Source organism: Rattus norvegicus, chromosome 15 (assembly GCF_036323735.1).
Source record: "Rattus norvegicus strain BN/NHsdMcwi chromosome 15, GRCr8, whole genome shotgun sequence".
In the NCBI taxonomy this organism is placed as follows: domain Eukaryota; kingdom Metazoa; phylum Chordata; class Mammalia; order Rodentia; family Muridae; genus Rattus; species Rattus norvegicus.
The window spans coordinates 58825441-58852724 of record NC_086033.1 but is presented as its reverse complement, the minus strand read 5'-3'; the positions used below and the strand labels follow the sequence as shown (position 1 = coordinate 58852724).

Here is a 27284-nt window from a genome sequence, read left to right as displayed (position 1 = left end):
GGTGGGGAGACGAGAGAACAAAGTCAAGGGGGACTACTGGAGGTGAAAGTGCACAGTGGGGAGAGGGGTGGGAGATGAGGGAGGAAATGTATACGCAATGACGCTGGAAATCTAAATTGTAAGGTAATTTGAAAATAAAATATTGTTTAAAAAGAAAATACAAAAAAATTTGTTGAAGTGAATGTTCATTTATGGTTGATGATTCTTGTGGTTTAGAAATACATGCTTAAATAATTAAGTATTTTCATGTCACACACTCATGGATTTCCATTTTGTTTGACAAGTCCTTGTCTTTTTCTCCTCATTTATATGTCTTATAAATATTTCTAAGAGCTGAGTCTTGTCTTCTCTATTGCTATGAAAGCAAAAATACTTAACCAAAGAGTTTATGAAGGTATTTTTGTTTTTTAAAATGTTTAACACAGTTAAATTTTTTCTTGTATTTCTTGAATGCTCCTAGGAGAGTATGCATAGGTTGTATGAGATGGAAATTCAACCTAGCACTGTCTACACAGCTAGCCAATGCTGTGTTTATCTGTGTGTGGAGGGGGTATGGTGCGGTGTGGTGTGCTGTGATGCATATATGTAGGTGAGTGCATGTCACGATGGCAAGTGTGTAGAGGTGGGAGCATGGCCTGCACTCAGGTTGCTAGGCTTGGCAGCAAGCCCCTTAGCCCCCTCAGCGGCTGAGCCATCTCACTAGGAGTTCCGCTTATTTCACTTCTGCATTTATGCATGGGGACTACTTCTAGATTTCTTCTCTGTTTCATTAATTATGTTTCTATTTTCATACCACTTATTTTTTAAAGACTTGTTTATTTTATGAGTATACTAGAGCTGTGTTCAGACACACCAGAAGAGGGCATCAGGTCTCATTACAGACGGTTGTGAGCCACCATGTGGTTGCTGGGAACTGAACTCATGACCTCTGGAAGAGCGGTCAGTGCTCTAACCGCTGAGCCATCTCTCCAGCCCTTTTCATACCACTTATGTTCTACCTTACTAACTATAACACTTTAATAAGTTAGTACCCAATAATATATAAAATATAATAAAATAACAATAAACAAAACCCCTAATCTAATTTGATACCTACTAAACTATAAGGTAAAATCAGTGTTTTATATACTGAAAGTGTGTAAAGGTAGAGACTTTTGATCTTCAAATTACTTAGATTTTTCATATCATGCCAGATTTGTTATAAACAAGTTAAAATAAACATTTTATTTTCTAAGTTATGTTAAAGGTAAAATACTTTTTATTTGCCATTAACGGCACATTCTTTTCCATACTTGGTCTCCATTCACAAAAACCATAGTGACAAAAGCCTAGGGTGGCACCTGGTGAGTTAGGAAGTGAGTTTCCTTGTTCTCATTGCTTCTTTATTTTGGTTTGGAGACAGAGTCTCATTCTACGGCCTGCACTGGATTCTAAATCCTTCTGCTTTAGAATCCCAAATGCTGGGATGCTCGGCAAGAACCCAACCTCATCTTCATTTTATCTACAGTTGCTTTTAAAGCTGACTCTTGAAAGTTGCAAATATCAAACCAAGAAGTATAAGAACAACAATGCTTTTTACTGCCCTTCAGTCTATTTTCCAAGATTTCAATGTCTAGAATGGTCATCCTTTTAAACCACCTAAGCCTCTGCTCTCTAACCTTTAATTAGGTACCAAGTGGTAGGCAGAATGAGACCTGGAAGAATTCCAGAGAATTCTAAGCTAGATATCTTTTTTTTTTTACTAGATATTGCTTTACAAATGGGCTTCACACTCTATTCTCCCAAGTGCTGGGACTGTAGGCATGCTTCATGCCTGCTATAGACCAGACAATGTGAATACTTGCTTGTCTGAATGCTTTCACATGTTTAATGGAGTGTTATCTCTTGATATACTTTAATGGCTTATATTTAATCAAATTCTTTCTTGATCCCTAGCGGTTTTAAAAACCAAGAGTAAACTGTAGAAATAGAAATACTGCATAAGTTTAAGACATAGTCTCACGAAATATTTAAATATAGATAACTAAGACTCACCTCTATTTCTTTTCTTAATTTTTCATGTGTCTTTTTCTCTTCTTCAAGAAAAGATGTTTTCTCAATGATTGACTCTTTTACTGTCATAAGTTTATTCTTTAGCTCTGAAATGTCTTCCTGGATATTTGTAAAATTTAAAAGATACAAGTCAAAATGAATCCAAGACTTTTTCTGTACTTTCATGGTTTATGCAAACTAGCAAAATCAAAATTTAATTTTAGAAAACAGGATTAGAATATTGCCTCTATAGCTATACAAGATAAAGAACCACTGTTTGCACAAAGCAAAGCTGGACTTAAAAAACAAACTGAAAACAACGCAAAGGAGGGCGCCACTGTGCTGATGTCCCTGACAACAGTGCACAGGGTGCCTTCTAAGGCTCAGCAAAGAGTGGGAGGAGCTTTAAGTTGCTCTCCCTATGGAACTCAGGGCATAGTGAGAGGAATACAAAGATGTCCAACATGCAATTATGAATTCAGCTGTGTGCATTAATCACATGAACTGATTTGGTCAGCATTCTTCAGAATAGAAGCTTGAGGCTGAACCTGTTAAATTAATTGTTCTCTGTGATCTTCACCATATATATCTATAAACCCACAGATGATCTATAAATATCTTCGTTAAGCACCTACACATTCAGGAAATTGCTATTTAATTTAAACATCTGATTGTTACATGTACTTACTTAAGTTTTAAAAATTGTGAAAATAGTTTCTGAATGTAGAACTATGTGTTTTATTAATTTGATTATTATTTACTAGGTATACTTATAAAAAACAGAAAAGGGTTTGAAAAGTGTCACTTCAAACCTGTATTCGTAGTGTGCAGTTCCCTTGTGAATTTTGGAGATTTTCCATAAGATCTTCTTTCATTGTCTTTAGGTTTTTGATGAGATCTCGTTTTTCACAGAGTTCAGTCATAAAGGAACATTGGCTTTTTATCTCTCCTAAATTATCTTTAAAAGCTTTTATTTTTACATAATATGAATTATATTTCTTCATTTGCTCCTCAAATTTTTCTTGGGCTGTTTCTGTATCAAATTTAAGTTTTAAGCTTTCTGAATATAAGGACTCAATTTGAGCTTCCAAGAGTCCACACTGAAGTTTAGAATTCTCCATGGCAGCATCTTGCTGATGCATTTGCCTGTCTGTTTCTTTAGCTTCTTCAGCAGTAGTTGCTATTTGTTTTTCAAGATCATGAAGTTCCATCTATAATATAGTTCATAAATATCATTAATTATTAATTCATTGTTTCAGCTGAGATAAAAATCATTATTTTAAATCATAATGCACATAAGAAATCACAACATAAGGATATACATCTATAAGATATAGATAAATGATTCATAATAGAAGATATGCAATAGCATAATATACACTTATTTTAGAATTATGAATAGTCCTGGAGTTGTACTCACTTGCTAATTTTTACAAATCTCTATGATCACACGAAACAAGCTTAATTGCCCCATTTCCTTCATTTGCAAAATAAATGCACAGGTATCTCCTTGGCCTTCCCGGACATCAGTCATTGCTTACTCATGCCTCCTTGTTAAAACCTAGTTTTCACTGACTCTTCCTTCTCAGCTCTTACTACTTCCTCTCAGTGTCAGCAATTCCTTCAAATATGGGGCTTCCTCGTGTTTATTCACCATATTTTCTCTTGTCATTCTCTATATATGTATTCAACAATTAGATAAATAGCCCCAGTATTTTCTATTGATTGTTCACAGACTATATATGGTTATCAAATTCTTCTGTATTCAATTACCATGGGCCACGTCAAATTCTATATGTAGTTATTAACTTCTGTATTCAACTGTCCTGGGCTACTTCTAATTCATGATATACCCAATCAGACTTTCCTTCCTGCCTCTCTATCCTATTTCTATTCGGTTATCTGTTGCTACTACCATGAAACCTCAGTGACATACAAGGCAGTGGTATTTACTATCATGGACATTCCTGGAGACGTTGGTGTTGCTAGGTGATGCATCTGCTTGAGAGCAGGGAGCTCTGCCTGATGGTGCTGCTGATTTTGTTAGGTTTGCTTGTATGCCTTGTTGTACTTCTTTGTTAAATGGTTTTTAGGAGAAATGCACCTAAGTCCTCTTAAACAAGGGATACGTATCCATTGAGTTCCTTGTCTGGGCATTTTTGAAAAAGGAAAACTAAATTGTCTCATGTGAAACTAAGCATACTTCTGATGCAGGCTACCCATGCAGAAAAGGGAAAAGGGAAGGAAGGGAGGAAGGGAGGAAGGAAGGGAGGAAGGGAGGGAGGGAGGAAGGAAGGAAGGAAGGAAGGAAGGAAGGAAGGAAGGAAGGAAGGCAGGCTGGCTCTGGTGAGCTGCTAAAGCCCTCAACGGTTATCATCACTACTGTACAAAGGATAGAACTGAAGTTCAGAGATGTTAAATAGCAAAGGCAACAAACTGTGGAATCCTGACTGAACCTAGGAATATTTGATCCTGTGATTTGCAATTTTCATTTTATTTGCTAGATCAAAAAACATAGGAGGTATGTCTTTTGAATAATATAAATAGATCTAAAGTTTAGTCAATAAAAATAGAAATAGGTAAGACTGTTATATCTAACAAAGCCTTTTTCAAATTGAGAGATAAATATATTTCAAAACAAGTACAAACTAAGGCAGAGCATGACCCCCAGCCCACTGCTCTAGAAGATAAATAAAGGAAAATCACACGAAGGAAAGGGAGAAAGGCAGTCTTGATAATGAGAACATAGGGAAGAATACATGTCAGAAGCGGGATGGCTAAACAAAGGAATCCATCCTGTTCAACCCAACAAACTCGTAACCCTCTGATACAAACTGGATGAGAAGTACAGACAGACAATGTTTAACTAGCCAGAAAAATAACCGACAAAATTATTGGAATTAGTAAACATCTGTCTAAAATAACCTTAAATGTAAATGACCCCAATTTACCAGTAAAGGAACATGGACTATCTGACTGATAAAAACTAGATACAACTTTCTATTGTCTTCAAGAAAAAGACTTTACTGGTAAGAGCACCCACACTGAGAGTCAAACTGGAAGATAGTCTACCCAGCAGACAGAAACTGAAAAGAGATTGGCACATCCAGTCTGGTACATGATAAAGTAGGCTTCCAGCCAAAATTACTGAGAAAAAGTGAAGAAGACCACAACACATTAATAAAAAATACCTGAGAAAGACAAAATAATTGAGGTACATATACATCAAACATTGAGGCTTCTGTAATGGGCATAAAGCGTCAGATAAGCACTGCTACCGCAGTAGTGAGTTATTCAAGTCTCCTATATAAGTCAGCTGAACTAAAAACCAACACAGTCCAAGTAAATGTAAGTTAGATTATACCAAAAATCAAACAGACTTAACAGATACATAGAGAAGAGTCCATCCAAGAGACACTGAATACACATTGTTCTTTGCAGCTCGTCAAATCTTCTCTAAAACAGCCGAAGTCCTGGGACACAAATTAAGTCTTACCAAATACAAATATCTACTTAAAACAATTTAAAATATCTGAAATAAAAAACTTAATCATATACCTCAATGTCCTTGAAAAACCAAGAGCAATCTAAACTTAAAAGCAGCAGATGGCAGGAAAAAATAAGGATCATGACATAACTGGAGTTTAAAACTCTTACAAAACTACTTACGAAATTGGCTCTTTGAAAAAATAAATAATATTGACAAGTTCTTAGCCAAACCAACAACAACACCAAAATGATATGGGCTAGCAGGACAGCTCATGAAGTAAAGGTGCTTACTGCTGGGCCTGACAATTTGAATTTGACCTTCAGAAACTCAACAGTGAAAAGACGGAATGGAATCCTGTAAGCTGTCCACAGACCTCCACATGGGACACCGGTGTAGACACATACACCTCATACATACATACATACATACATACATACATACATACATAGTATGAGATGATATGTAAATCAACAAAATTAAAGATGAAAAAGGAGAAATTACTACATAAAGCAATAAAATATGGGTTATTATTAAGAAGTACCTTGAAACCCATTTGCCAAGAAACTAGAAAACATAGAAGAAATGGATACGTTTCTAGATATAGATGACCTATCAAAATTAAAGTATGAATAGGTATAAAGTATAAACAGATCCATAATCATTACTGATATATTAAAGCAGCAATAAAGAAAGCTTTATACAATGAAAACTCCAGGTCCAAATGCATTCACTGCAAGTTCTACAAGCTTTTAAAGAGCTAGCACTAGGTCTCCACATGAAGTGACCATCTTCTAAATCCAGGAAAAGCTTCCATCAGTGGGACTGGGACACCAGTCCAGCCACAAAGCCTTCAACATACAATCTATCTTGCCTCCAAGATGTGCTAGGATAACGGTAGTGTAGAGCTTGTGGGAGTGGCTAACCAATAGCTAGTCCAACTTGAGACCCACCATGAGAGGGAGCCCACGTTTGACAGACACTGCCTAAATGGCCAAAAACTAGAAACTGGATAGCTCAGAGACTCAGGATAAAACCAACTCAGAAACAATTCTATGAAATGAGTACTAATGATATTCTGCTATACATAGATCGCTGCCTAGCCCAACTATCATCAGAGAGGCATCATCCAGCAACAAATGAAAGCAGGCGCAGACTCACAGCAGACAAACACTAGGCAGTGCCAGGGGAAGGCAAGGATTGCAGGAGCCACAGGGGTTGAGTAAACCATAAAAACATAGTCCACAGAGTCATCTGATTAGGGCTCATAGTGGATCACAGAGACTGAAGTGACATTCAGGGGCTCTTTATGGGTATGATTAGGTCCTCTACATACAAATTATGTTTTTGTAGCTTAGTGTTCTTGAGGGACTCCTAACAGTGAAAGCATGTGTGTGTGGGGTGGGGTGACTCTGACTCTCTTGCCTGCTCTTGGGACCCTTTTCCTCCTACTGGGTTGCCTTGTCCAGCATTAATATAAGGGTTTGTCTTATTGTAACTTGTTGGGCTGTGTTCAGATGATGTCCGTGGGAGGCCTGCTTTCTTTTAAGGTAAACAGAAGAGACATGAATCTGGGGGAAGTAAACAGGACCTGGGAAAAGTAGAGGGAGGAGAAACTACTGTTGGGAACTACTCTATACTGTTGGTATAAAGGAAAAATAAAAGAATAAAAAGGAAATACATCATTTAAGTGATATTGATATCTATTTTAAATATAATTTATAGACACTGTGAGCTCCATTTAGTAAGCTTTTATAGAAGCCCATATAATAATAGTTTTTATATTTCATAGTATGTATATCTGCATTTATGTTTTCTAGGAGAAATAGTAAAATGTGCTCAGGAAATCACTCATATTATTTCTAAAAATTATGTTTTGATATTTCTCCATTAATATAATAAATGATCACAGTTGCTATGACAAAAAAAAATAACAAATCACAACCAACTAACCGACCAACCAATCGAACAAACAAACAAACAAAAAACACTAAGGCTCCTCAAGCTGCTCCAAAAATAAAAACAGGAGGAACACTACCAAATGCTTTCTATAAAGCCAGCACCATCAGGATGTCAACAGCAGACAGGGACAGAAGGAACAAAGAAAACTGTAGACCAAGATCCCCGAGGAATATAGGTACAAAATTCCCAATAAAGTTCTATCAGTCTGAATGCAAGAACACATTAAGAAGGTGATGTGTGTTGACCAAGTTGGTTCCATTGCAAGGATACAAGATTAGCACAATATGTACACATTGGTAAGTGTACCTCAGCACATAAGTAGATGTACGGAAAGAAAACCACAAGATCACCTCAGTCAATGCACAAAATCCTTTGTCAAAGTTCAATAAATAATAACAAGTCATATAAAATCCCCAAAGACTTAGTAATAGAAGATATATACATCAACATAGTAAAGGCTATATTTGACATACAGTCAACATTATATTAAGTAATAAAAAACTGAGAACATTTATTATAAAATCTTGAGCAAGGATGCCTATTCTTTAAAATTCTTTTCAATTTTAAAATATTTTTAATTATTCATAAATATATGTATAGCTGTGTGTGAGTTTGTGCAGACAGGTGCACTATTCATGAAAGCCAAAAGGCATGGATTCCCTGGTGCTAAAGTTACAAATAGTTGTGAGCTATCAGACATGGGTTCTGGGAACTGCACTTTGGGCCTCTGCAAGAGCAGTATGCTCTGTTAACTGCAGAGCCATCTCTCTCTGTCTCGCCAGCCCCCTCTTTGCACTCCTATTCTACACAGTGCTCAGTCTTAGCTACAACAGTAAGGAGGAGGGAGGGGAGAGGGAGAGAAGACAACAACTAGAAAGGGAGAAGTCAAATTGTCCTTATTTGTAGATGACAAGATCTAATACATCTGAAAGAATCTAAAGAGTCTACCAGAAAACTCTTAGAGCTGATAAGTATGTCCAGCAAAATAGCAAGGCAAAATATAAATAAATAAATAAATAAATAAATAAATAAATAAATAAATAAATAAGAAATCATTATACAAAGATTAGTACCTTTTTAACTATAACAAATGCACCAATAAAAGATAACAAAAACAAAATTTTTATTCACAATAGCTTAAAAATACCTAGGAACACTCCTCCCCTGACCCCCCCCCAATAGACAAAGAGACACCATGTTGGTAGTGTTCTTTCTTTTTTCTTTTGGACAGTGGGATCCCAAGTTTATTCTCAAAACAAATACAAAGCACCAGAGGCTCAGCTAAAGACTTGCTAACATTGATTAGGGAAGGGTGTGGAATTATGGATGCTGCTTATTTCTTCCTTATACAATTCCGAGGGGTCTGTTGTTGTTGTTGTTGTTGTTGTTGTTAATTCTTTTTTTTTCTTTTCTTTTATTGGATATTTTCTTTATTTACATTTCAAATATTAGCCCCTTTCCTGGTCTCCCCTCTAGAAACTCCCTATCCCATCCTCTATAAGGGTGCTCCCCCAACCACCCACTCACTCCCCCTGCCTCCCCACCCTGGCATTTCCCATTGGGGAAACAAGCCTTCACAGGACCAAGGGCTTGTCATCCCATTGTGCCCAACAAGACAATCCTCTGCTACATATGCAGCTGGAGCCATGGGTCCCTCCATGTGTACTCTTTGGACGGTGGTTTAGTCCCTGGGAGCTCTGGGTGTCTGGTTGGTTGATATTGTTGTTCTTCCTATAGGGTTGCAAACCCCTTCAGCCCCGTCAGTCCTTTCTCTTACTCCTCCATTGGGGACCCCATGTTTAGTCCAATGGTTGGTTGCTAGCATCTGCCTCTGTATTTGTCAGGATCTGGCAGAACCTCTAAGAGACAGCTATATCAGGCTCCTGTCAGCAAGTACTTCTTGGCATCAGCAACAGTGTCTGGGTTTGGTGGCTGCATATGTGATGGATTCCCAGGTGGGGCAGTTTCTGGATGGCCCTTCCTTCAGTCTCTGCTCCACACTTTGTCTCTGTACTTCCTCCTGTGAGTGTTCTTATTATCAGTCAGGGACAGAGCAAATGGCAATTCTTTCTTCATCCTAGCTTGATACCTGGCTTGGTGGGCAAAACCGTTTCAAATCTAGGACTCATAAAAATCAAATCAAATAACGCCAGGGAGTGCAGAACAGAAGGAGGAAGACAGACAGAGATACAGAGGGCATGCACAGACCTGCCCTCCAGTGCACGGCACAGGCAGGCCAGAGACACCTGCTTGCTGACTTGCCGTGCAATGTGGATAGAGGATATTGCCCGGGGGACCACTGGTCGCATGGCCAGCCTGCAGTTGGAGCCGCCACGATTACATGAGTATGTGGTGTCAGATGGGAGAGAAAGGCAAGTACAGCCGCTTGAGCATCATGGAGAAAGACAGAACCGGAGACTTGAGGGGAGAGAGAAGTAGCCTGTGTGAGTGGCCAGCCCTATCACTGGGGGCCATGGTGAGGTCCCAGGTCCAGTTGACTCTGAAGCACATGTTTGAGTCCCTGCCTGTGCAACCACAGGGGTCAGTGTCCATATCCATGGCTCCTACTTTCAATTAGGGAACATGGGGATGCCCCTGGTCTGAGTGCCAGGGACCACCCAGATGTCCAGGGGCTGTGCAGAAGTAGTGCTGGCCCTCACTGGATGCAATGCTCAGGAGAACTGGCCCCATCTCTCACCACTGACAGCACTCAGAAGAGCGGGTCCTACACATCTCTTGGGCAACACAGTAGAGTAGTGCTGGCCCTGGTTGAGGGGAGGAGGCATGGGTGAGCCAGTCCTGAGAATGAGAACAAGAAAGAGCTGGACCTGGCTCTCATCTGCCTTGAGGTTGTGTGGTTCTGGGGGTGATGCCTTCTCCTCCACTGAGCCACACCATCTGTGGCAGTTGAGAAATTGGCCCCTGGAGTCATGAGATCAGGTGAGCTGGCCTTGTCCCTTGCCTACTGCAGCACTCAGGAGAATAGATTCTCTACCTCACCTGAGCAATACAATCTCAACGCTGATGGTGGCATGAGAGTGGGTGAACTGGCTTATCCCCTCGCAGGCTGCAAGTCTTGGGGGAATGGACCCTGTGCTTGTACTGAGCAGCACAGTAGAGCTGGCTCTGGAGGCATGGGAAAGGGTGAGCTGGCCCCAAGGGCATGAGAGCAAGAGAGCTGACCCTGCCTCCTGCTGATGGCTACATTGGGTGGCCTAGCCATAGTAGTACTGGAGAGTCTGCCCTGGTGCTGTGGATAAAGGACAGTCAGTACGCTGACCAGCTCAGTTACCCCCAAGCTGTGATGGTTTGTACATGCTTGGCCCAGGGAGTGGCACTATTAGGGGGTGTGACCTTATTGGAGTAGGTGGGTCACTGTGGGTGTGGGCTTAAGACCCTCATCCTAGCTGCTTGGATGTCAGTCTTCCACTAGCAGCCTTCCGATGAAGATGTAGAACTCTCAGCTCCTCCTGCACCATGCCTGCCTGGATGCTGTCATGTTCCTGCTTTGACGATAATGGACTGAACCTCTGAACCTGTAAGCCAGCCCCAATTAAATGTTGGCCCTATAAGAGTTGCCTTGGTCATGGTGTCTGTTCACAGAGGTAAAACCCTAAGATCTAAGGACTCTAAGACAATTCACCTAATCATCTGTGTACAGTCAAGACACGTGAAAGGGCCACAGCTCCATGACACAGAGCAACAACAGAACAACAAAAAGGAATCCCTGTAAGGCTCCAATATTGATGCTGTCACAGAAGCCAGAGATCTTGAACCAGGCCAATGACTTTTTGCAATGAACATTTGCAAGAGAAGCTGTATGAACAAAAGGATATACTGTAGGACACACTGACACACTACAGCCTCCAGGATGAAGTTCTCTGTACTTTGGCTTGTAGTGTGTGTGTGTGTGTGTGTGTGTGTGTGTGTGTGTGTGTGTGTGTGTGTGTGTGTTTGGTTATTTTGGAAAGGATATTGCAAGGGCATAAGACAGATATGAAGGGACAATGGGGAGATAAGCAGGCCTGGGGTACATGATTTGAAACTCACAGAGAATCAATAAAATGTTAAAAAATTAAAATATCTAGGAATAAACCTAGAAAACACAGTAAAAGAATTCTACAGTGAAAACGCATCCCTGGGGTAGGATTGGGGCAAAGACAAGCAAATCTCTGGAGCTGGCCAACTAGCCAGCTTAGCCATGCTTGTGACCTCCACATTTGTCTCAAAATATAAGGAGAAAAATTACTGTGGGAAGACAACTGATGATTGACTTCTGGCCACTGTGTGCATGTGTGTATACACGCATGTACTACCACACATGCACACACACCCTTTCACACACACATACACACACACACACACACACACCCTTTCACACACACATACACACACACACACACACACACACACACACACACACACACACACACACACGGATCTAGGCATAGACAAGAATTTTTCTGAGTAGGTTTCTAATAACACAGAAAATAATTCCAAGAATTGACATGGATTGAATGAAATTAAGATGCTTCTGTACTGCAAAGGAAATAGTCATCAACAAATAGAATGGGAAAAATAATCTTTTCTAACTTGACATCAGACAAGGATTAATGTTGAGGGCATATAAAGAATTGCCAACATTAAATATCAAAAACCCAAATCAATAAATGGGTGTATGGCAAGATTAGACAGTTCTCAGAACAAGAAATACAGATGGCCAATATATCCATGAAAAAGTATTCATCATCATTAGTCATCAGTGAGCTGCAAATTAGTATTTCTTTTGAATTCCATATCATCTTGGTCAGAATGGTTATGACCAGTAAAACAAAAAATAAGTGCTAGGAAGGTCACAGGGAAAGAGGAGAGCTTACTCTCATCAATGTCAACTTGTACAGTTACTCTCAGTCAGTATGTGGTTCAGAAATATCTCTGCAAATAGAGCTATGCTGTGAACCAGCTACTCTCCTGTGTATACCTGAAGTGATCTAAATTACACATTCATGTGTATAGCTGTACTTACTTCAATAGTTAGTAAGTGGAAGCAGCCTAGATGTCTATTAGGTAACTGGATAAAAAAATACAATACACACACACAACAGAAGTTTATGCAGCAATACAGAAAGATTCAATCATGACATTTTCAGGAAAACATATGCAACTGGAAACCACTGTATTGAGTAAAATAAACTAGTTTCAGAAAGACAAGACATTTTCTCTCATATGGGGAAAGAGTTCACGTGTGTGTGCGTGCTCGTGTGCATGTGCGTGTGTGTAGGTTATGAAACTAGAAAGAGGATCATGAGAGAGGAAGAAGATATTCTAGGAGAGGTGGGAAAAGAGAAGACAATGAAGTACATGCAAAGAGAAAGCAGAAATGTTGACTGACTTCCTTGAGAAGGAAGAGGTGGAAGGCAGAGGCGTGGGTAAGGAGATGACTGGTGTGTTTAAATGAGCTTTGGCTGGTTGCAAGACCATGTCGGCTGGCTTTGATTAGTCTGGCTGGGGCATCTCCGGTTTGTCATATATGTATTAAGCTGCAGGGATATGTCCTTCTCACAACAGCAAACACAGAAGCGTGGAAGTGTGACTATGTAAGAACTTTCCCAAACCTTTGCTTGACTCACTCGGGCTACACTCTAGATAGTCATATGACCACAGTCGGGCTCAAGGGATGAAAATGTGTCCAGCACAATGGGAATACATAATAACTATCAAAAATTACAAAAGAAAAAAAACAGATTCATTGAAAAAAGTCTAACATGAATTTGCTGTTCAGAATGAGCCTTATTGGAAAAGTCTGAGGTTCATGGTCATAGACAGCCATGACAAGGGACTTAAAGTCAGAGAACATGAGGAGAGTTGCAGCATCATGGCCATGGACAGCCATGGGGGATCTCTGAAAGCACATGTGGGAGCCTTTAGATACCCAGTTCCCTTCCAATCCTGAGAACAGGGAACTTCTCTGTGTTACAGGGGACTTTTCAGAGAGGAGAGGTAGAGGGTGGGGAACGGGAAAGCTCCATACCACATGATCTCGTTGGCTTGGTCTGGCCTGCATGCTGTAAGTTAGGAAAACACTGAAAAATATAAAGCTGTAAGTCAAGGTTATCCTGGATCTCAGGCTCGGGGGCCTCAACATCATAGCTACAAATGGGAGGTAGACAACAAAATTCTTGGCAAGATCCGTGGGGTCACAGCCTCCTCTAATCAACTGTAGGTAGCAATTATCTGAACTCTGAAAGAGGAAGGTAACTAGAGAGTCTGTAGACTAACAGAAGTAATATGATACAGCATGTATTTATACAGATAAAGAGTTGAGACCAAAAGCACACATTAGCACAGCCTGATATCACAAACGTAGGTAACAGGACCCAGCATGAGAAACAATCTTTATTTTGTTTAATCCACATTCTTTTTGTTTATTTATGAATTTAATTGTTTATCGAATTCCACATCAAGTCACACTTAAACAACTTCAGGACACTAATCGACCTTCTTTGTTGTCCCTATTTACTACTGTCATTCACTTTAAATCAACTGCAAGTGTTGGAAGGGTGGCATTATAGCAGTAAGCTAACTCCAAGCCTTCTATGTGAGACTCCTTGTTGCCTTCTAGAAGGAACCATCGCAGCTGTCCATATTCAGCAAGTACTCGGAGCACACCAAGCACCTCCCCACAGTCCTCCTGCACCATCTTCACCCATACAGTCAAAAGCTGAGAGGTCATTTCTCATTCTTTTTCTTTACTGCTATTCCTATTCCTACCCATCCCCCAAATAACATGATGACTGACACACCAACATAAAATCTAAAATGTAGGGTAGGATGAAGCTGAATGGGAGACCATTTGTATAACATATGTTAGGCTCTGGGTTCCACCCCCAGTACCAATAAAATAATAAACAGATACATAAATACCTCACATTTATTTTTGACGAATCTTTGTTATATGTGGTACAGCCTGGCTTCTAACTCATCTTATTTCCACTCTGCCCCTCTCTTCAGGAGCTGCGTCCCATGAGTAGACAGAAGAAATTTTTAAAAATATAAAGCACATGACATGCTTCCCTGCTCAAGCTCCTCTCACGGTGTCGTGTCAAATTAATGGCATTTCAGACCCCTGAAAATGCCTTATAAAGCCATGTAGGCACTGATCCTAATCCCTGTGCTGCCTCTCTACTCATTTACTGCACTCATGTCTTCAACATCCTCTGCTTGTTCATTATGCCCAGTTCCTTCCCCCTGAAGGACATTTCTAACTATTGATCCATTTACCACAAAACCTTCTGCCCCAGACTAGCCAAAGCACTTACCTTTTGTGTGACAACATGATTTCATTTGGAAGATGACAGGCAACTCACAAAGTTATTCTCTGACCTCTGTACATACACCTTAACACGTATGCACCTGAATCCACATGTCATACAAACATGCAATCATAATAAACAAAAATTGTTTAAAATCCTCTGCTCCCTTACCATTCACACTCAGTTGTTCTTATTCCTCAGGAGAGCCTTGGCTAAATCAAAACAAGACGTAACTACTCTGTCTCCCCACTACTCTCAACCTATTATATGTCCTTTGTGAACATCAAGCTGAATCTCTTTAACTGTTTTCCTCCTCTAATTAGAAAATAAGTAGTATGACTGCAAGAACCCTCTGTGTTCTTCATCTCCATCTTCCTCTTAAGTAGACGCTCAATAAATGTTTATGAAATGACAGATGCAGACATAGAAAATGGCTGTTGGCCACACTCCCTATCAACGATAACAGCATGTTAACTTGCTATAGGAAAACACAACATTGCTCCCAACTAGGCCACCTCTTTTCTTTCTTAAACTAATGGAAGAGAGCATTATATTTTTTACTACCTTTAGCAATTTTTTTGTCTATTTTCACCCTTAAACTAGAAATACAATTCTACCACCACTTCTCCTTTTCTCCCTCTGCCCTATCTTATTAAGATAAAAACGTCAGTAAATTCCAAATCTTTTACATTTTGTAATTTGATGAATTTTGTGTTTTAAATTTTATCTATCTATCTATCTATCTATCTATCTATCTATCTATCTATCTATCATTTATCTATTATCAGTATATGTGTAACAGTTAATGTGTGTATGTGATGGATGATACAAACATCAGGCAGTATCAGAATTAAACCGAACTGTTTAGATGCAGTTAATACTTAGAGAATTAGAAAACTGGCTCTTGGTGCTGGAAAGTAGCTCAGACAATAGAAGAATTCTAACACTGTTCTTCAAAGTTGCTTTGGCCAATTTTTTTCCACATGGAGAGTTTAATGAGAGAAGAAGAGTAGGAGAGGGGAGGAACAAAGAAGGCCAGCCATGGGCATGTGGAGGGAAGGGGGGGTGGGAGAGAAGGGACAGGATCAAAGAGGGCACCAGAAGAGGAAGAGCAAAAGAGAGCAAGACTTTTTGGCCATTTTTAAGTTCTTTGTCTTTCCTTCCAATTTTAGAATCAACTGGTCACAAAACAAACCTGAAGTAGAATTTTTGCTTGAGATTGTTTTTACTGTATGGATAAAATAAATAAAATAGGAAACTAAGATTTTAATGATTTATGAAAGTATAGCTTTCTGTTTTTTAGGTCTTTAACTTTTCTCATCCATTTGTGGCTTGTTTGACCGTTTGCCAAGTTCATCTCTTCTTAACACCACAGTTTTGGTACCATCATAAATGGTGGGTTTTTTCTTAATTTCTGGTCCTTTCTTGCCCATAAATAGACATACAATATAGTTTTAAATATTAATTTTAGTATTCTATTACTTTTAAAGTACACTTATTCATATTAATAGCCTTGTCAGGATTCTTTAGCATTTTTCTAAAGGTAACTGTGCCGGGTATAACTTGTTAAAAAGTTTATTTCATCCTGTCTGGATCCATTCTGTCTCCTCTTCTTACATGATGCACTGCTTTGAATTACTGATACCGCTTTGAATAGAAACAAAAGCAAACTTCTTGCTTTGTTCCCGATCACTAGAGGAAAACACTCAGTATTTCGGCTTCGGGCATATGGCTGTTCTTACACAGATGTTCTTCTTCTTCAGATCAAGGACATTGTTGTCTCTGCCGAATTTGCTGTGAGTTTTTGTCACAAATAAATGTTAAAACAAGTACTTTTTATAGACTCCAGAATTCTCTTTCTGTAACAAAGTTTTTAATTGAATCTTTGCTTAAAATTCATGTGGATGGATCTTATGAACTCAGAATAAAATACAGGCCTCCTATGGCTGTGTATAGCTTCCCCCATTTCTCAAAGCCTTCTCTATGCTATGCTGTTTCCAAACCTCTAGTGCTGTAAGTGTGGCAGTGCTGTCCATGTCGCCTCGATGAACTCTCCGGAATCTTAGCTCAACCCCTCTCTGTAAACTTGTCCCGGGTTGTCAATACTCCAGCTGTCCTTTACAATGTGACTTGAAAGATCACTTCTCTAGTCATGAGTTTCCTTGCAGTAAATCTGTATTGGATTCACGTGTCTAATGTTGACGATGTCATGGGCCATGCAATTATTTGTTTGATTTTTTTTTGTCTTCCTCCCCAACAGGGCATAAGCAGTGCAAGAGTAAACACAATGTTCTGCAAAACTTTTACTCAAAAATAGATTCTTGGCCTAAGTAAAAATGTCTGAAGTTTTAAGAAGTTGTTATAAGAAATTCTTTATAGAAATCTAAGACATTGCTTTGTATTATATCCTATTTTTCAAATATATTTTTAGGAGTGACTACCATCAGGAGAATACTTATAAACAATCTATATTATATTATCATTATACATCTATGAATATGTTAATACTTAAGTAAATGTCAAAATCAAGTCCTACTGTCCATCATGCCCCCAAAATGATACCTTACATATAACTACAAGTTTGCTCAGATACAAAACCCTTTCAGTTATCCTCAGTTATCCTCTCCATTTTACAGAAGCGAAGGAAGAAACTATGACAAAGTCAATAGTAGAGCTGAATATGCAAGTCTAGTCTTGAGAGCAGGGCAGTTCAACTACAGAGCCTACTCTTCATTTCTGTGATCTATTTAATAGTGTCTTTACAAACATGCTTTCCTCTTTCTAATCACATTCATAGAAGGTAGTTATATTCAATTATGCTTCATGCAAGACCAAGATGGCCCCCATGCTCCTTGCAGAATGACAAGAGACCATCATGAAGAGGAAAGAACACAGAGAAAAGCTACTTGGAGTATTCACTGACGACTAATAGCTCAAATGCTATGGCTTTCCTGGCTTATATGGCTTTACTAGTTTCTTCAATGTATGCTTTCATGGGGGAAATGCCACAGGGATGAATTTACACGATTCTATGTGGTGTGTTAGATTTTATGTACTTATACTACAGCCATAATGACAATGTAGCTGCAATGATACTGCATGGGAGTGTAGGATATTCTATAAACCTAAAACATTCCTATACTCTACTGTGGGAGAACAGAAAATCTGAGGGGATAAATATTCATTTAAAATGAATTTCCCAATATTATACTTTTCTTTGTGGTGGTGCTGGTATGTGTGTGTGTCTATGTGTCTATGTATGTGTGTCTCCTGTGTCTGTGAGCCTGCATGTGTGCATGTACATAAATGCAAAGTCACTAGGACAACCTCTCATGTTCTTCCTCAATCATCATCTACTTTACTTCATGACAGGGTCTCTCTTGCTAAGTGTGTTAGGTTGCCAGTAAGCCACAGGGGTGGGCCTTTCTCCATACCCCAAGGTCCATGCCAACATCCCTGGCTTTGCTACATGGGTCCTGGCCAACAAACTCAGGTCCTCTTGCTTGTATGCTGTAGAGAAATGGCCTGCAGTGACTGCTCCTAACCTGTTAGCTCCTGGGTGACTGAAGGATCTCTGTGAATCCCAGCATACCGGAACACTGAGAAGGTATACTTCCTCAGCAGAGAATTCTGGTGTTCTGACAAGTAAGCTGCATGCCTAAGGAAAATCTTTTATTTTAATTAAACTAAGCAACACTTGAGAGAATTGGACCACATACATATTTCTCAGTCTGCAAGGAGGTTTAGATAAACTACTGCTTGAGAAACAGAAGCTGTTGAGAATTAGAAGCTGTGATGACTGCCTATGCCTGCTTGTCTCTGAAAGATGCTGGGGAGTCAAGAAAGTATGCAGTGGTTCACGTCACCCTGCATCCCCTGTGTCCTGATCACTACTCTGCATCCCCTGTGTCCTGATTACTGCGATCCTACCCAAGGACTCCAACACATCAGACAACAGTGACAGTGTGTCAAGTACATCAGCGACTGAACTGTCCTCCATATTTTCTTTACAAGTTACAGTTCACTAGAAAGGCATTTAACATATTATTTGAAATTAATTACCTGCAACTGGAAGAGCACTTTCTTATGTTTTTCTATTTCTGATGTTTGTGATAGCTGTTGCTTTGCGACTTGCTCTACAACATCAGTCAATGAAGATGTGTCTTCTTTGACCACAGCTACACAAAAGAAAAAGGTAGTCAATAAAAATTAAATGAAGACATTTTAAGAGAGCCACATTCCTTTCTATAAACTCATTAAAAGCTTGATCTTTTCTTATAAATAGCTAGATTTAGGATTGACAGTCTCCTTTTTAAGCTCTAGAGGAAATCAAGAACAAGGCTATCGTAATAACACTGTAAGGCTGTCACCTCATGTCTACCAGTTCTCTACAGGACAGAGTGGAGGTGGTCATCTTGACTTCTGAATCTGACCTCTTGCACACATATTATAGTTACAGTCAGTAAAAACCACTTGTAGTTTATTATTTTCAGTATGGTTCTGACTTTCAAAATCATTTACTTTTTGAAATTACAACCCAAACTCCTTCTCCTCTTGCTCTTTTTCTCAAATGTATGACCTTTTCCCATTAATTTTTGTTACACAAAAATTATACATGCACACATATATATTACTAAAGTTCGTCTATATAACGTAACTTGCCCATATGCTTTCGAGGCTGACTACTTAGTATTATATAACCAATTGGTGCGCTCTACCCTGGGGAAGACACCCCCTACACACACACACACACACACACACACACACACACACACACACACACATCTTTAGTTGTGCAGTCCTACTTTTAAGTGTTAAATAAAACATATGAGCCCTCTATGTGCTTGTTCATGATGAAATATGACTATGTCCTTTTCCTATCACTTACTTACCAATTTTATCCCCAGGATCCTTTCACTCCTTTCCATCACTGCTCTGAGCATCTAGCTGTTTAACTGAGATCACTTCCTTATCTGTTTGGCTAGAACGCCTCCTTACCTTTTGTAGGAATGACTTCATTCTTCCTTTCTATGTCTCCTGACATTCTTTGTCTAGTAAGTCTTTTCCCTGGATTAGTTTGCTTTCTTTACTCCTACAAAACAACAGATAGATAGATGGATGTATGGATGGATGTCACATATTCATAATCCTGACAGTTGTTAAATACATTAAAAGGATCAAGAGTGTTCACCATTACTACCAACAATGAAATGAGATTTAAGAAGGAAAGAAAAACTATATTTAAATTTTGGTTTTGCTTTTCAAGTGTTAGGATCTTGAGGAAGTCTTTTCTTTTATCTTCAGTGTCTTTACCTGTGAAGCCCCACGGGACCAAGGTAATAATTAAAGATATTATAACATAATCTTAAGTGCAATGTATGTGCATGTGTGTGTATGTATGTGCATGTATATAAAATGCCTGACATGTGTGGGTAGTTATTATGGAATAGCAGTAGGAATGTCAAGTACTGAATTGAAACAGATTTAACCAGCACATGTAAGAAATAATTCCAAGAACATGTGAAAATGTATGTCCAGTGTTATTTTGTTCATGGCAGGTCCTGGTCCTACGCAGGTTGGAACCCTATCTGTCTATCTTTTTTTTAGTAGCAACTGATAAGATGAAGGCAGAGACTTTATTCCATCAGAAAGGAAGAGAAAGAATCACATTAACACAAGAGTGGCAAGGTGACAGGACAGGAATGGTGCAGGTTGCAGGAAAAACAGTATCAGAATTTGCCTGTCCAGAGGAAATGATACAAGGTCTCATGATGAAATAAATGGATTCAATGTCAACAAATTCCATTGAGATGGGAAGTTATCATCTTCTATTTAACTTTTGTACATGAAGATTTTTCTAGTCAGCTGACTGTTAGCAAAAGCCCAAGATTTTTATAGATGCTGTAAATCTTACCTATGCTAACGTGATTCCAAACTTTGAATGACAAATCAAAAACAACAAACAAAAAAAAAAAAAAACAAGAAATATTATCCCAAAACTCAGCCCACATCCACAGAGAAGTTTCAGCAATCATCAAGTGTCTTTCCTAAGGATTAAACGCAACATAACACAATAAATACACATGCGCGCACACACGGATGTTACACGGACCTTCTAAACTAAAACTTAAATGACTAAGATGTGTTCTGTAAACAAAAAGAAAAAAACCCAAATTGCTTCCTAGAATAGGAATATCTTACACCGAGCGGAAGAAACCCTGACAGTTTGGCTAGCAGACTGTCAGAATCCTGTAAGAATTAAGGATATTTTCTCATCTTCAAGTCACTTCTGTCCTTCCTAATGTCTTCCTGACTCTGAGTCCTTCTGTGTCTACTCCTCTGCTCTACATCCTCCCCGCCCTGCACATGGCACTGCCTCAGACTGACATTGGTGATCCATTTCCATTCCCTAGCTTATTTGTTTGGCTATGTGGCCAAGGACTTTGGTTTTCCCTGCCTGACTTGGAAACTGCACACGTTGTACTCAGCCAACACCTCCATCGACGTCAGTGCTGGGCTCCCTTCATGACCACTTGTGCTGGACACTAAGGACTGCACATCTTCAAGTAGTATATGATATTTATTCTGCTCTTGTAGTATTCTAAGTACTTTATCTATATGAAATCATCTGACTGTAGAGGTAGATGTTTATAGAAATTGTGGCACAAATAGATCAAGAAATTTATACAGACAGATAGCTATAGTGATGTTACTTGAATTCATTTATTTTGTTCCAAAAATGCGGTGTTAGAGTGCGACTTTTGAGAAGGTAGAATCTTCACTGATGTATAACCTCAGGATCAAGTTAGATTGTTAGTCTTTTCCCCTAGTGCTGGGCTTGAGCCCAGGAATAATGTCTTTGAGGACATTTCACACACACCTACCACTGAGCATCTCCTTCACTATTCACACTCCCATCACCGCTTTCCTTGTTTGAGGAACTATTTCAAGATAGGGCCCCAGCACCCTAACGTGCTTGTTTGAATAGGGAACCCAATTCCCTGCTAGAAGTTCCTGTTAGGTGAGTTGTCCTCCTAGTAACTCCAATCTCTCCTCCAAACCAGCTACTGGCACAATCTGCCTAACGCTGGACACTAACTCCATGTCTATCCTAGCTCAGTCTTAGGAAGAGCCTCAGGCTTCCAGATCATTCCTTACTATGGAGATGTACCCCACTGAGCTTGATGCATCCCTTAAATGGATGCAAGCATGTGCCCTACTCTTCCTTTGTGTTTCCTGAAACTCAAGCCCACCTCAGCAGACTCTCCAAGCCTGCTTTCCCTGTTTTGCGTTAAGTGAAACACTGCCTCTTCATGAGGTCACTAGGGGTAGTAATGTCCTCAGAGACATTACTTTGACCTCAGTTTCGAAATGCTTTCCTTCTTTATCGGCTTATACACACGACCCCAAACCTAACCAACAGGAATGCCACCACACAGTCACGCTATGATCACCTTCTGTTCCCAAGCCCTTCCTTTAATCCCTTTATAGCCAAGATACTTGCTATCCTCTTCCCTCCTTTCATTCCTCATGAGCCTGCTCAAGTAACTACCATGCCACCTTTAATGCACGTCTGCATGGTATCTATGTCCTCCATGTGTCTACATTCCAAGGTTTCAATCTCCCTTTTATTTGACTTATAGACAACATTTGACACGTTTGATCGTGAGTTCCTCCTCTGAAACACAATACCTTGCCTGCATTTGGTTCGTTTCATTTTTCTCTGGTACTCATCTCCACCTGCCTCTTCTCTGTCCCTCCTGAGGCAGTGTGCCCGGCAGCTCGATGCTTTATGGTCATGGAGTACGAGGCTGAGCATGACTAAATCTGCATCTCTACCCTGAATGTCTTGTTGACCTACAGACTCAGATCAGGTTCCCTACTCCATGTCTCCACTTGAATTTTGAACAGGTATTTCTATTTTCAAACTCCTCATCTCTTTGTCCTCTCCAGCATGCCATATCTCATTAAATTATGAGTTCATAGCTGTTGTTCAGGACACTAATACTGGGTTTTTATTTTAGAAGTCTCCAGAAAGATGGAGCTCTCTGGGTAATTTTGGAAAGATAAAGAGAGTTCAGAGTTGAGTTCATTGCCCCGTTGGAGATCCTTAAAGACGCACCACACGTAGTCCAAGTCCACAGCTTTACTCGGCTCACCCAAAGGGCAAACTAGAATTGATCATTTTTTCTTCCTTTAGATGATACAATTCTTTCTTTTAAACTTATTGGTTGGGGCTGGAGAGAAGGCTCAGTGACTGAGAGCACTGACTGCTCCTCCAGATGAGAGGTCCTGAGTTCAATTCCCAGCACCCACATGGTGGCTCACAGCATCTGTACTGGGATCCAATGTCCTCTTCTGCTGTGTCTGAAGACAGCCACAGTGGACTCATATACATATAACGAGTAAATAACTTTTTTAAAAGAAGGAAAACCAAAAACAATCCCCAAAACAAAACAAACAACAAAAACCCTTACTGGTCACCTTTAAGTTATAGTGGAATCCAGTGTTCCCTTAACCATGTTAACAGGCAATCTTCCCTAACAGCTCTTCCTAAAACGTGCCCTATTCTCTCGCCTGTTTTTCTTGTTTTGCTCTCCCCCCCCCCTCCCTCTCCATGTATGCACATATAGGTAGAGGCAGAGGTAGGTACACCCTGAGGGAATGTCTTCCCCAATAACTTTCCACATCTTTTTTAGAAATAAACTCTCCACTGAACCTGAAACTCACTGGTTAGGCTAGACTGGCTGGCCAGCATGTTCCAGGGCCTTCCCATCTCTGTCTTCCTAGTGTCATATTACAGGCACATACTACTCTGCCTGGCTTTCACATGTGGGCTTTGGGGGAACTGACTAAGGTCTTTATGTATGCAAACACTTTACCTGCTGAGCCATGTTTCCAGCTCTATTGTGTTTAATAGCACTGATCACCACTGGCATCTTTTATAACTGTTTTTATATCCTTCAGCCAATGCAAACTTTCAAAATGTGGAGACCGAGAAATGCATGGCACATAATCCATGTGACCCATAATCGATCTGTCTGTCTGTCTGTCTGCCTCTATCTATCTATCTATCTATCTATCTATCTATCTATCTATCTCTACTTCAGCATATTTTGACATAATAATGTTTCTTGAACTAGTTCTGATCACACTCACATTACAGTCAACCTTTCAACTCAACTCTAATTTAGATACCATCTTCTTCAAAAAGAAGGCATAACTAGGCAGAAAGGACTCTCTCTTTTTAGTATATTGTCTCTCTACATATTCTGCTAGATAACATTTTAGGGTCTACAGTGAGACAGACACTTTAAATCTAGGTAGTGCCATCTACTAACTTTTAGGTAAAGCATTCAGCAAGTTCCTGACTATTCAAAAACAACTTTTGTTCTTATGCTTTTCATCGTCGTATTCTGTTTTCTCCTTAGACTATACTTTATGAAGGCATAGCATAGCGTCCTCATCCTTTTGCACTCCCTCAAATATTTGGTGACATATAAACAATGAAGAAAAGTAGATTCATATGATAAGAAAATAACTGGTATTTCTTCATCTTTATTTTCAAATCAATATCAGTTGAAGAACTCTTATATAACATTTAATAACCAACTATCTTTTAAAAAATTTGAAAAAGATTGAGTTGAATATTTTTTGTTTGTTTTTTTTTTCCTTTGTTGCTTTTCTCCTAGCTCTCATGGTGAAACATAAAAAAAAGAAAAAGAAAGAAAAGAAAGGCAAACAATCTACTGCCATCTACTGATATTTCATTAGAATTACAGAAATCTATACAAAGAATCAGCATATTTCTAGACTCCAACCAAAAGAATTTCATAAATCATATTCATTAAAAAATTTACTATAGTGGGAGCTGGGAAGATGGACAGACACTTGACCGAGACTGATCATAAGCTGGAAGGACAGATTTTCACTATTCGCAGTCAGCCCTGTAGCAGGTGGCTTACAGATGTTATTCCTCCCACACTTCCTCCACTCCCTGGGGGTTCCACCTCTTGGTAGGCACCATCTCAGCTCTCCCCTGCCCCCAGCCTTCCCTTCTAGCTCTTCTGCATTCCTCTGTGTCAGCAGGCATCCTGACACACTTTCTACCAGAAACACTTTCCACCTTGGGCTCCTAATGGCCACACAGGCTCAGGAGGGTGATTTTCACTATCTCTCTGGTCCTCCATTATTGTCTGTCCAGGAGCAGCCGTCTTTCAGGAGCTCCTCCTTCCATCTCAGCATCATTCACTGAAGATCACAACTCAGTACAGATTCAGGATTCCTCTAGTGTTCTCATCCCTGTCTCTGCCAACTTAATCTTCCTCTTACCACAGCCTGCTTGGCCCTACAGCCCCACCTCCTACCACAATCTGACCCCTGGGGACATCAACTCTTGGTGTGAACTAGATCCCCTAACTCTGGGCCATAGCTCCTCCCAGTCTTTCTTCCCTAGCCTATCCCACTCCTTTCTGTCACCAACCAACTCGTGGAAACATTCTCTATCATGGACCTCACGTCTACCCAACATGCCTAGGATCCAGAAAGGACAACAGCAACCAAAGAATAGGACACCCTGCAACAAAGACAAGATCAGATGTCAAAACTAGAAATACCTTAATCATCATAACTCCAGATGCCTAGACTCTAATACACATTAACTGCCCAAATAATATACCTTACCAGAAACCAAGAGTCCTGTTTCAGTAGGCCTTAAGAGAGGTAATAAAGCCGAAGCACAGGACAGGCCTTCAAAATAGCAATTATGAACATATTCAAGGAACTTACATAGGATATGAATAAATCCCTTAATGAAGAAGCGTTGAATGAAATAATAAACAATTAAACGTGAAAGAATTTAACAAAGAAATAAAATCATTATAGAAAACCCAAACTGAAATAAAACTGGAAATAAAAATTTAGCAAGTCAAAAGGGTTAAAATTCACCAACAAGACATGGAAGAGAGAATTTTGGATTTTGAAGAGAAAGTAAAAGAAATAAATACTTTAGTTAAAAATTAGTTAAACATCCAGGAAATTTGGAACACTGTGACAAGACCAGATCTATAAATAATAGAGTTTTTTTTTTAAAAGGAGGTGAAACCCAGGTCAAAGGTAGAGAAAATACTTTTTAACAAAATCATAGATGAAAATTTCCCCAACCTACAGAAGAGGATGCCAACCAAGGTATAAGAAGTATAGAGAAATACCAAACAGACAGAACCAAAAAAAAAGTTCCCAGGACATAATAATCAAAACACTAAACATATAGAAAAAGAATGTATGGGTTGGGGATTTAGCTCAGTGGTAGAGCGCTTGCCTAGGAAGCGCAAGGCCCTGGGTTCAGTCCCCAGCTCCGGAAAAAAAAAAAGAATGTATATAAAAACCTGCAAGGGAAAAAGACCAAGTCACATATATGTAGGAAGGCCAATTAGAATAACACCAGACTTTTCAATAAAGACTTACAGCCTGGACAGATGTTTTCCAAACTCTAAGAGACCACAGATGCTGTCCCAGACTACTATATTCAACAAAAATGTCAATCATAATCATCAGAGAAAGAAAAATATTCCATGATAAAACAAAATTTAAGCACCTTCTACCAACCCGGCATACAGAAGACACCAGAAGGAAAACTTCGTCCAAAGAGGTTAATTATACCTGAAACTCCCCAAAAATAAACGATCTCAAAACACTAAGTTGAAAAGCTAAGAAAAACACAGTTCATTGATAACTCTCAATATTAATAGTATAAATTCTTCAATAAAAAGTCACACACTAACTGAATGGATTAGAAAATAAGATCTTTCTATTGTTTAAGAAATACTTAGCCATTAAGAATAGATATTACCTTAGGACAAAAGGCTGGAATAAGGTATTCTACACAAATGGACCACAAAAACAAGCAGGTGTAGCCATTTCAATAACTGGCAAACTTCAAACCAAAGCTGAGCAGGAGAGAGAAGGCCACTATACACTCATCAAAGGAAAATACACAACTCACTACTGAATGAGAATGTGTGTAGAGACAGAAATTAAGAAGAAAATTAAAAGGTCTTTAGAACTGAATGCTAATGAAAATACCACACATTCAAACCTATGGAACACAACGAAGGCAGATCTAAGAGACAAGATCATGGCCCTTAATGCTTACATCAAAAAAAGCTGAAGAGATCCATATTAGTAGCTCACCGGCACACCTGAAAGCTCTAGAATAATAAGAAAAGACAACACCCCCAAAAAAGTAGATACACAGCAAGAAATAACCAAACTCAGAGTTGAAATTAACGAAATCACAATGAAACCAGAGAGTTAGTTCTTTGAGAAAATATGTAAGATTGGAAAACCCTTAGCCAAATTAACTAAAAGAAACAAGTCAAAGATCCAAATTAAAAATGAAAGAGGAGACATTACAACAGACATTGAGGAAATCCAGAGAATCATAAAGATATACTAAAAAAAAATCTGTACTCTATCAAACCAGAAAACCT

At 39.3% G+C, this 27284-nt stretch overlaps 1 protein-coding gene across 4 annotated transcripts in view; it reads right to left on the bottom strand.

The window, feature by feature from the left end:
• The window catches only part of Ccdc122 (coiled-coil domain containing 122), an 82274-nt gene that overhangs the window by 46476 nt on the left and 8514 nt on the right, over positions 1-27284 (bottom strand). For 2 of the 4 annotated variants that reach the window (NM_001399562.1, XM_017599962.3), the window contains exons 2-5: positions 19792-19885; positions 18856-18971; positions 2844-3242; positions 2035-2151 (exon numbers count right to left, since the gene is read on the bottom strand). In NM_001399562.1, the coding sequence (NP_001386491.1) occupies positions 2035-2151; positions 2844-3242; positions 18856-18971; positions 19792-19837 (678 nt within the window). In that variant the 5' untranslated portion in view covers positions 19838-19885. Of the gene's footprint in view, positions 1-2034; positions 2152-2843; positions 3243-18855; positions 18972-19791; positions 19886-27284 lie in introns of those variants that run through there. The other 2 variants (XM_017599964.3, XM_063273888.1) reach the window with 2 other exon arrangements.